Below are 12,146 nucleotides of genomic sequence, written 5' to 3'. Positions count from 1 at the left end.
ATACTGCCATACCCGGGAGTTCTAGGCGGTTCACATCAATAAGTCATTATACATACAGTACAAATAGATATTTAAAATTGAAATCATCTAAAATTTTGGCAAAATTAAAAGCTTACAGTGGGAAGATACAAACAATTTAAAATGAGATAAAAATTATAAGTAAGTAATGTAATGTAATGTAATGTAATTTATTTCTTATATACCGCTACATCCGTTAGGTTCTAAGCGGTTTACAGAAAATATACATTAAGATTAGAAATAAGAAAGGTACTTGAAAAATTCCCTTACTGTCCCGAAGGCTCACAATCTAACTAAAGTACCTGGAGGGTAATAGAGAAGTGAAAAGTAGAGATAGAGGAAAAATAAAATAAAAATAAACATTTTAACAAGACAGCATTGATCTAGATACTTTGGAAGGTAGAAGAGAGGAGAGAAGGAATAGATACAGAAGGGAGAACCGTTGAACAGTAGAATTCTGGAGAAATTTAAATGATAGAAATAGAACAAAACAAAGACAAAAGGCAAAACAATAGATAAGATTAAAGATAAATCATAAGCTGGAAAGAAAAATAAAATAAAACTTTGTCTTCAATCCACGGTTTCAGCGTCAGTGATGAAGTGGAGCAAGTAAGTTTAGGAGGAGCGATTGACGTTTCCAGAAAGGGCTTCTTCAGGGAAGAGACTTGGCAGACAGTCCCAGGATGCCTATGTCTCCTCCCCTGCGATGTTCTCCCATCCATGCATTCCCTCCCAGACACACTGCCCGTGCCCCAGCCGCTCCAAGGAGGCTGCCCCAGATGAGGCCCACGGTGAATGCAGGATTCTCTCCTCTGCGGGAAAGCCGCCCGGAGCCGACAGTCGATCTTCTTAGCGGATTGCATGGGGGGAAGAGTTCACACTCTTGGTAGGATCGGGTCTGTGTGCTCTCGGTGGTTGTGGCTGGTCTCGTTGCTGCTTAGGTGTAAAAGCAGTTGATCTCCACTGCTGCTGATATTTAAAAGCAGGCAGATTGATCTCTCCAATGGACTGCAGGGGGAGGAGTTCACACTCCTGGCAGGATCGGGTCTGTGGGCTCTTGGTGGTTGTGGTAGGTCTCGCTGCTGCTTGTATGTAAAAGCAGTTGTTTTTCTACTGCTGCTGATATTTAAAGCAGGTAGATTGATCTCTTAAACGGGATATAGGGGGAGGAGCTCACATGCCTGGTTGGATCGGGGCAAGGGCTCCTATTATAGACAGCTGGTCTTGCTGCTACTTAGGTGTTAAAGCAGTTGATCTTCCTAGCGGACTGCAGGAGGTGTGGAGCTTACACTCCTGTCATGATCTGGTCTATGGGCTCTTGGTAGTTGCGGTTGGTCCCAATGCTGCTTAGGTGTAAAAGCAGTTGTTCTCCCACTGCTGCTGATATTTAAAAGCAGGTAGATTGATCTATCCAATGGAATGCTGGGGGAAGATCTTATATGTCTGGCTGGATCGTGGCAAAGGGTTCCCGGTAGTGGCGGCTGGTCCTATTGCTGCTTAGTAATAAGATACATTAGGTTGCCAGTCTATTGAATAATTGAATTTTTATCTGTTTTCTAAAATCAAGATAAGAGGAAGTTTCTAACGTAATTTTGGCAAGCCATGTATTCAGTGTGGCCGCCTGAAAAGAAAAGGTTCTGTCGAGGAACCTTTTGTAATGACAGGATTTTATTGAGGGATATGCAAACAAGTGTACTCTTCGAGTGCTCTTATTAATTGCCTGGTAGCATGCCAAATACTGCTTTGTAGCAGATACATGAGAACTTAAATAAGACTCTGAATTCCAATGGCAGCCAATGAAGCTTGTGATAGAATGGAGTGATATGCTCCTGTTTTTTTTAAACCAAAAATAAGACGCATAGCTGTATTCTGAACTACTCTCAACTTTTTGAGAATTTTCTTAAAAGCACCCAAATATAAGATGTCCAGAATACTTAAAATGGAAGATTGAGTTAACAAGCGAAAAGAGGCTTCATCAAAGTACTTCTTGATTGTGCGGAGCTTCCAAAGCACTGGCAGATGGCAGGTTAATTGGAGTGGAAAGTAGAACAGCATGCAAAATAGAATTTATATATTAAATTTCTCCTTTTTTATGTTTGACAGGAGGATATATCACTGGGAGGTTACCAGAAGCATGTGTCATCTTGTTCTGCTCCTGCCCCGCTCACTGCAGCAGAAAGGGAACTCCAGCAAATCAAAATCAATGAGGTAAGACAGTTTCTGAAATAGTAAAGATAACACACAGTGTAAATCTCCAAAAAGATCCACAAGCATGGAATGAGATCAGTAAACTTGGATGGGGCAGGAAATGACTTAAGAACCTCAGAGATTAAGCCCCTTGAGAGAGCTAAAGAAACAAAGCAAATGTTCGTGAAACAAATGATGAGCAAGGATGCCCTAAAATTTGCTTAATGTTTTGTTTTTGGAGTAGTATGTAATATTCTGTGAACTGTATAATTCAGACAAATGTTTTTAAACTATTAACTGTGTTTATAGCACTGCTTCTCCTTATCTCAGTCACCCCAGTGTTCTCCCCAGAAATTTTTTCCAGCCGGGTGGCATGAAAAAGTAGCCGAGTGGGGCGGGATGGGGAAATTTGGTGGTGGGGAAAATTAACCCCCTCTTTTACTAAGGTGCGCTAACATTTTTAGCACGCGCAAACTCCTGCACTACATGGGAAAATTAACGCCAGCTCAATGCTGGCATTAGCGTCTAGCGCGCATGGTAATTCTGTGCGCGCTAAGCACACGCTAAAACCATTTACGCAACTTAGTAAAAGGAGCCCTAAATATGTACTATTTTTATTAGTTAATTATTATTATTTTCCAATGCTCAATATGACTTCCTTTTTTAAGGTTTGACACTTGTGCCAGAATATTTTTATTAAATTTAAGAAGCATCCAATGCTAGAAGGGAATAATTAGATATTTGCCCTCTTTCGAATGGTATAGAGTTTAAAAAAGGGAAAGGCGTTAATGAAGTTATTAGGTTCAATCTAGCCATTTATTTCTGCATGAATTTAAACAACTAAAAAAAAAAGATAAAATATAGCTCATCCAGTCATACAAGAATGGCTCTACAGCAGGAGTGCCCATACTTTTTGGGCTTGCGATCTACTTTTAAAATGACCAAGTCAAAATGATTTACCAACAATTAAATTTTAAAAAACACAAAGCACACTGTACGCAGAGAAAATGTTAATTATCATTTATATTCCGCGGGTTTTCAAAGAGGCAGATGACTTTATGCAATGTCACCTCAGGAACAACTATACAAAAATAGACAAATATACCTCCTCCCTTTTTATTAAACCACAATAGCGGTTTTTAGCGCAGGGAGATGCGCTGAATGCCCTGCGCTAAAAACTGCCATTCAGGTTTAGTAAAGCCATAGTGCAAAATATAGACAGCAGATATAAATTCTCAAAACAGACACATTTTGATCACTAAATTGAAAATAAAATCATTTTTCCTACCTTTTTGTCTGGTGATTTCATGAGTCTTTGGTTGCACTTCCTTCTTCTGACTGTAAATCCAATATTTATTTATTTCTGCCACTTCCCTTTTCTTTCTCTCTTTCTTTCTCTCTCCCCCTGCCCCCTCTTTATTTCTGCCTTTCTTTCTCTCTCTCTCTCCCCCTGCCTGTCTTTCTTTCTCTCTCCCCCTGTCCCCCCAAGCCATCACGCCGATTTCTCCACTTCCTCGATTCTTTCCCTACCCCCTAAGCCACCACGCCGATTTCTCCCTGCTGCTTCCCTGAGCTAGGCCAGGCACGTACAAGCACCGGACTCACAAAACTTCACCTCTGACGTCAATTCTAATGTCGGAGAGGAAGTTCCAGGCCAGCCAGGCAGCGATTAGCTGGCCCAGAACTACCTCTCCGACGTCAGAATTGATGTCAGAGGTGAAGAAGTCTTGTGAGTCTGGCACTTGTACGCGCCTGGCCTGGCTCGGGGAGGCAGGAAGAAAAAGATTGCAAAGGCAATCTACTGGTCGATCGCAATCAACCATTTGGGCACCCCTGCTGTTTTGGTATCCTATCCTGACCTGAGGAAAGGGGTTTAGTCCCAAAAAAACTGCCTTATTTCAATTTCCTATTTATAAACTTTAATTAATACAGTTACAATACTTCTTGATTCTATGTAAAGCAACAACAAAAAAATGTTTTCTACCTTTTGTCGTTTCTGCTTTAATTATCTTCTCTTCGCTCTCTTCTTTCTATTCAGCATTTGTCCTCACTCCCTTCCATGCAACATCTGTTCTCTCTTTGCCCCTTCCACCCAGCCTCTGCCCTCTCTCTCTCTATCCCTTCCATCCCACCCTCTCTCTGCCCCTTGCATCCACTGTCCACCCTCTCTGCCCTTTCCATCCAGTGTCCGCCCTTTCTCTGTTCCATATGGCATCTTCCCTCTTTCTATGTCCCTTCAATAAACTGTATATCCTGTGCCCTTTCTCTCCTTTGTACAAGATTCATTTCAGCTTCACCCCCTCCCCTTTGCTCTGGCATCTCTCTCTTCTCCTTTCCTTCCTTCCTTACCACTCCACCCCATGGTCTGGCATCTCTGTCTCCTTCCCTTCTCTCCCCCCATGCCCTGGCATCTCCCTCCCCCCCTCCCCCCATATGCACTTACATTTCTCCCCCCCCCCCCATGGTCTGGTATCTCCTTTCCTTTCTCTCCCTCCCATAGTCTTGGTGTCTCTTGCTTTTCTCCCTTCCCTGGTCTTCCTTCTCCCCTCTCTCTCCCCAATTGGGTGCTGCTGCTGCAGCACTTCTCATTCCCCTCCCCCTCCCCAATTGGGTGCTGCTTGCAACACTTTTCTTCCCCTCCCCCCTCCCCAATTGAGTGCAGCAGCACTTCTCTTCCCCTCCCCCTCCCCAATTGGGTGCAGCAGCAGCATTTCTCTTCCCATCCCTCCCAGCTCACAAACCCGTCGGTAGAGTCGCTAGGAAAGTTGTAAGCTTCCCTCCATCACTAACCTATCTTTCATAGGTCAGCGAAGGAGGGAAGCTTACAACTTGCTGCTTTTACTTGCTTCGGGCCTTCCTCATTGCCGGGTCCTGCCTACTTTGTTTCCGTGAAGGTAGGACCCGGCAGCAAGGAAGGCCTGAAGGAAGTAAAAGCAGCAAGTTGTAAGCTTCCCTCAGGGTCTCTATCGTGTGCGTGCCGGCTTCCCTTTTCTTTGAAACCGGAAGTTGCGTCCCGTGGGGGGGAGGGAAGAGAAGGGAAGCCGGCATGCACACGATAGAGCCCCAGAGGGAAGCTTACAACTTACTGCTTTTACTTCCTTCGGGCCTTCCTCGCTGCTGGGTCCCGCCTTCGCGGAAACAAAGTAGGCAGGACCTGGCAACGAGGAAGACCCGAAGCAAGTAAAAGCATGCTGGCAAAAAAAAAGGCAGGCGTCAAACAAAATTTTCGGCGGAGAGTCAGCCCGGGAAGGAGCATCGGCGGCAGCAGAAGGATTCGCCGGGCGGTTATCTAAATTAGCTGGGCGAAGCGCTCGGCTAAAAGGCCCTTGGGAGAACACTGCACTCTATAACAACTGTGCCTCCTGTCTCCAACTCTTAATTCAGCTCTATTTGAAGCAGACTCCAATATGGCACTAACTCCTGTTATCTCAGGAATACCAGCTTTGAAATAAGAGCTCTCTCTCTACCTACCTACTACAGCTATATCATTCTCACAGACCTGAGGCCTATGCCCGCTCACATTACACTTATATACCCATAACTAGAAAATAGAGAATGACACGGGGAAAAAATCTGTCCCCGTCACCGCCCCGTCACCGGCCCACCATCCTCTGCACCGCCCCGTCACCGCCGTTCCCTTCACCGCCCCGTCACCATCACCGCCATCCCTTTCACCGCCCCGTCACCGCCACTGCCATCCCATTCACCGTCCCGTCACCGTCCCCGCTGCATCCATATAAGCCTTAGTACTGTAATATTTAGCTTATTCCTTTCTTATAAATCAAAGTTCCTGCTGCTGAACTAGAGAAAGAGATGTTCAGCTGGCAGGGCTTTGTTTATAAATTTTTATCAACACAACTAATATACTATTTTATCCTAAAGCAAAAAATAAATAAATAAATATAATTTTTTTTTCTACCTTTGTTGTCTGGTTTCTGCTTTCCACATCTTCTCATTGAATTCCTTCCATCCACTGTGTGTCTTCTCTCTGCGTCTTCCATTTGCTGTTACTGTGCCTCTCCCTTAACCCCCCCCCCCCCAATTGGTCTAGCACCCATCTTCTTCCCTCCGCTCCCGCATAGTCTGGCATCTGTCTTCTTCCCACTCTGTCTTCCACATTTCCCTTGGGGGTCTGTTCCTCTCCACCCTCCTTCAATGTCTGTTCTATTCCTTTCCACCACCACCCTTCCCTCCCTCCTTTACCATCTGTTCCTTTCTACTACCCTTCAGCTCCTCTCACGTGGCCTATCTACCTTCCTTCCTCTTATTTTCATGGCACGTTACAATGTAATTTGTGCAAGCCACTGGAGCCTGCAAGCTCGGTCCCTGTCCCATCCCCACAAACCATCTCGCTTCTGTGCTCCTATTTTCTCCATTTCTAATATCTCCCCTATGTATCTGTCATTGCCCCCCCTGTGTCCATATACCATCCCCATGGCATGTCCCCTTTATGTCTCTGTCCCTATGCCCCATGCAAATAATTTCCCCTCTTTCTGTTACCTTCCTGTGTCCAGATTTCCCCTATCTTCCTCTTCCATACCAGTGTGTCTCTTCTTTTCAACCCCATCTAGCTTTTTTCCCTCTTTCTTCCCCCCCCCCCCCTGCTTCTAGCATCTGGCTCACCTGCCAGTCCTTCCCTTTCTTTCCTGCTGTGGGTTTTTCTTTCCGACTTCATCCCCTTGGCCCAGAATCCTTTTCCCTTTCACTCCCTCCTTCCAATTTAAGCCGGGAACACTAGCGATCGCACGGTCCCCGCAGCCACTACCTGCCTGCCCAATCGATCCTAGTGTTTAGCCAGCTCTCTCCCTTCTCCTCACCTTAGTTTATAGGTTTTCTTTTTCGGCGACCTGCACGCTTTCCCAAAGAGCCGCGCACGCGCGGCTGCTCAGTGTTCAATCTTCTGCTCTGCTGCAACTTCCTGTTTCCGGTTGCGTCAGAGCAGAAGATCGAAACTGAGCAGCAGCGGGTGCGCGGCTCTCTGATAGCGTGCAGGTCGCCGAAAAAGAAAATCTACAAACTAAGGTGAGGAGAAGGGAGAGAGCTGGCTAAACACTAGAATCGATTGGGCAGGCGGGTGTGAGCTGCGAGGACCGCACGATCCTTCATGCCTCACTGCGGGGACAAGACCATTCACCGCCCCGCGGGCGGTGAATGGCCTTGTCCCTGTCGCCGCAGCGACTGCTAGTTTTCTTCCCCGTTTTCGGCGAGTGACCGCGGCTAAAATGCGGTGGCCGCGGGTAAACCGCCACCGTGTCATTCTCTACTAGAAAATTAACATTAATGAAGGCTTCCACTACTAATCCTTACCAAACTATTTCCTCACCACTCTAACCACTGCACACACCTGAAAGTGACTAAACCAACAACAAAATTTCTGCATAATACCCTAAAACTAAGAGCTCAAACCACAACACTGCCTCTGTGATTCCATTTATTCACTCTCCACCCATCTACCACTGAAATAAATGACAAACTCAAACTTGACCTTACCTAAATACAAAAATACAAAAGAAAAACTTCAGATCAAAATGTACAAGATGCAGGCTATGTTTATTGTACCAAATATTAATGCAGTTACTAATATCACCTTATTACAAACCAAGGGACCCAACACGGTCTGAAAACTTGGCTATTCTCAAAAATGTAATACTTCCTCCCTCTATGGTCTACTAAGTCCCTCTAAACATTCTTTATACTAAGTTCCTGTAACCCTTCATTGGAGTTCCTTCTTTATACCAGTTCCTGTAAACCGTGCCAAGCTCTACGATTGTGGAGAGGATGCGGGATAAAAACTTAAGGTTTAGTTTAGTTTCGGAGAGGTGAGCAGGGATGCTTGAGTGATCTGAAGTACAGAGTTCTCAAGCATCCCTGTTTACCTCTTATTTATATATCGCATTTTGATTATTTATACTCTGGAGTTTTTCACATCACCTGTACTCATTTAAACATCACATTGTTTGCACACCATTTTGAATCTATTATGTACTATTTGAACTTTTGTTCATATTTCTTAGGACCCCTGAAGAAGGTGTGTTGGGTCCCTTGGTTTGTAATAAGGTGATATTAGTAAACTGCATTAATATTTGGTACAATAAACATAGCCTGCATCTTGTACATTTTGATCTGCAGTTTTTCTTTTGTTTTTTGCTTGTGCTCACTGTACTGCAGACCCTGTTGGATTTTTTTTGTTGTGGCTTACCTAAATACAGAAATTATCTTTAAAGTAGGCTGAAAGAGGACCATCTATTATACTCTGTTTTCACCAGTCATTCCATAACACATAACCTTAAGAGTATTACAACAGAAATAGAGACCAATTACTCTCCTTGCCAGCCATCCCAGTCATCACAGGCCAGGGTAGATTATGGTGACCTGAGTTACCTTCCCACAGCAAATCCTTGGCACACAGACCCTGCTACCTTAGGCCTATCCTCATCACCCCCATACCCAATAACCTCAAAATTGCACTGGCAAATGCAAGATCTGTAAACAACAAAATCATTATACTAAATTATCCCCTCACAGACAATAATTAGAACATCTTCCTATTTACTGAAACCTGGCTTAAAGACAATGACTGAGCTACCTTGGGTATGCTTTACCCATCAGGGGGTACCAAGCAATAGCTTGCTCATGCACTGACACTGGAGGTGGAGGTGTAGTGCCATCATTAAGTCCAGCCTCAACCCAAGACTGCTAGACACCATCATACTAGAGTGCTTCAATTTCTCAGTGGGTCACAATAGAGACCTAACCTTCACTTTGATATACAGAGCACCGCATTCTCCAATGGCCATCTTAGAAAACCTGCTATCCATCCTTATCCAACTAGTCATCACATACAACAGGGTCATCATATTTGAAGACACTAACTTTGCAAGCTACCCAAATGAGACCGGATCCCCAACAAACTTCATCACTTCACTATTGGATCTAGGCTTCCAGAAAATGGTCTTCTCACCGACTCACTCTGTGGGTCACATCCTAGACCTAATCTTTTTTTCAAAAAATTGCTTCACTCATCAAAGGAATTCCTGGCTGCACTACCAAAACAGTACCCTGGTCTGATTACATTCAACTAAACCTACACCATGACTCAACCGTCTACTAGGAAGCAAACCCAACAAAAGAAACTATACAATGACAACGCTGTCAACTCAGATGATCTCTCCACATGCCTTGCCAACCTAGTGGGAACATTAAAACTCAAGGCTGCCGTAGACTGGCACACTGAGGTTAAAAAAAAAACCTATACGAAGAGCTAGCGCCAGTCAAAGAGATCAAATACTACCCCCACAAATATTCCTTCCCCTGGTTTACCGATGCCTTAAGAATTGAGAAAAGAGAACTAAAGAAAACGGAAAGGAAATGGTACAAATCCAGGCTTAACAGTGACAGGTCCAAATGGAAGGAACTGCATGAAGAATATAAAAAAGCCACCCTAGAGGCTAAAACTCCCAACAATTATTAAAGACCCCCCATAGATCAAAAAACCTTTTTAAACTAACAGAAAAGATACAACATCGTAAGGAGACAACAGAACAAGTAATTTCTATACCGCATAACCGATAAGTTTGATACGGTTTACAAAATTTAACAAATAATACAAACTAAAGAAAATTGATTAATTTGCGAACAAATGTGTCTTCAGTTGCTTTTGAAAACGATTGTAAGAAATGGAACTCAATAATAAAAGTTTCAGTTCCTTGTCCCAGAAAGCTGCCTGATAAGAAAGCAAAGATTGGTGGTATTTTGTGTAACGACAGCCTTTGACAGATGGAAAAGTAAAAGGACTGTGTGAATGCTTGGATTGAGTAAAGGATAAATGGGTGCCATGCTGAAGAGGACTTTGTAACAAAGGCAACCGAATTTAAATTTAATTTGAGCCTCCACAGGAAGCCAGTGCAATTCTCAATAGTAAGGACTCACATGATCAAAATTTTTCAATCCATAGATCAGGCGAATTGCTGCATTCTGGACAATGTGCATCCTAGATAGATTCTCTTGAGAGCCTGGACTATATTGCAATAGTCCAGTTGGCTCAACACCAATGACTGAACCAGTAGGCTGAACGATGCGGTATCGAAATAAGATCTTATACTACACAATTTCCACAGATTATTAACCTGATCCTGCATAGTCATGTGTTGATCTAGAATAACATCCAAGATCTTATGGTAGACAAAATACAATCTCATCTTGACTCCATCGCACTACAGATGTCGTCCCCCTACAGCTCAGACAAGATAATTTAAACAACTGGGAACCTAACTCGCTTCGAAACAGTCTCCCATGATGACATCGCTGAGATACTAGTCACCCTTCCAGCTCAAACCTAGACCCCTCTCTACCATGCCTTTGTAGATTCCATCCTTCCTCACATCAACACCTCTCTACAAACAGGTATAGTGTCAGCAAACTGGAAGTCAGCAGTTATCAGACTGGTCTTGAAAAAACCCACATTTGACCCTAACATGCCCAGCAACTTTAGTCCTGTCTCCAACCTACCCTTCATCTCCAAGATTCTGGGAAAAAAAGCAGTGTTAAACCAATTGCACCCTTTCATCAACAAACAAGGAGCCCTCTCCATCTTCCAATCAGGATTCAGGAAATTCCACAGTACTGAAACCATCCTTCTCGACGACATCAATGACTGCTGGAAACTCACGGATAAGGTCCTTCTGGTGCTACAGGATCTCAGCATGGCGTTCAACACTATCAACCATCCTTTCCTCATCGTATGGCTCTCTGAAATTGTATCCGATACACTGCATTACGATGTTTCACCTCCTTCTTGAATCCCAAAGCATACTGCTCAACCGAAACCAATCAGATAGTGTTTTGCAATGGGCTCTACTATCTCCCCTCCTGTTATTCAATCTCTACATTAGACGTGTCCTAGACATAGAGGGGCATAATCAAAACATACGTCTAAGTCCGATTCGGATGTATGGTGCTAGGCGCCCAAAGACGGCAGTGGGGAAAGTGCACATTTTTGAAAAATACGTCTAGAATTTTTTTTTTTTCAATTTCTTTAATCAGTTTTGCATATTACAACAAGTGTAACAAAAAAATTCATATAATCTTATAAATACACACTTGATTTTCTTCATGAACACTTTAAGTACAATATATCATACTTATATTCATATTTTATAATTTTTTTTTCTGAAAATTGTTTACCTGGACTGCAAGATCCCCAAAAAATAAAACAGATTTTATGCTGCTTAGCCTAGAAAAAAGCAGTGGATATTCTCAAGTTTTTGTAGACTGGCTCACTAGGATCACCCAAATTTCTAATCTCGGTTTATACTTGTCATCCTTCTTTTCCTCCTTTTTTTTTTTTTTTTTTTTTGGAGGGGGGAGAAGGTCACTTTGGTTTATATTCGGATCCGTTTATATTCAAGTTTATATGGTACTTGAAACTCAAGTCTGCTTCAATTAATAAATTTTAATTTCTTCATCCCACGCAATTTGGCTTCCACACCTCTCACAGCACAGAACTTCTTCTACTGACCTTAACAACTAAAATTAAGCAGATGCTACGTATAGGACAACAGTCTATCCTACTCTAATCAGTACTTTCGACTCCATGGACCATGACTTACTACTGACCAAACTAAATGAACTAGGTCTAACCAGGTCAGTCCTCAAATGATTTAAGGACTTTCTAAAAAAAATAGAGAATATTTGAACTTGATTCTGTTTTCGATGCTGATATTGGCGGCCTCCAAAGAAACGACCGCCAATCACGTTTTAATCATGCCTTGGCATTCAAAAGAGAATTGCATCTACAGTCCTGGTCAGACCCCAGAAATGTAGGCCAGCATTTTGCAGTCTTGCATTTAAAGCGTCTTGTCTTGCATCTATGTAGATATGTAGTGACACTTAAGCCCACCCAAGGCCACTTCCAGGCAAAGCCATGTCTACACCTCGCCTTG

General features: G+C 43.3%; 1 protein-coding gene across 4 annotated transcripts in view; it reads left to right on the top strand.

Annotated features, from left to right (window-relative positions):
• TWF2 (twinfilin actin binding protein 2) overlaps window positions 1-12,146 on the top strand; it is a 77,231-nt gene that overhangs the window by 33,568 nt on the left and 31,517 nt on the right. For all 4 annotated transcript variants that reach the window (XM_033926150.1, XM_033926151.1, XM_033926149.1 and 1 more), the window contains one exon: window positions 2,122-2,226. In XM_033926150.1, the coding sequence (XP_033782041.1) occupies window positions 2,122-2,226 (105 nt within the window). The remainder of the gene's footprint in view (window positions 1-2,121; window positions 2,227-12,146) is intronic.

The sequence above is a fragment of the Geotrypetes seraphini genome, chromosome 17 (assembly GCF_902459505.1).
Source record: "Geotrypetes seraphini chromosome 17, aGeoSer1.1, whole genome shotgun sequence".
NCBI classification, from domain to species: domain Eukaryota; kingdom Metazoa; phylum Chordata; class Amphibia; order Gymnophiona; family Dermophiidae; genus Geotrypetes; species Geotrypetes seraphini.
This window is presented reverse-complemented; position numbering and strand designations above follow the sequence as displayed.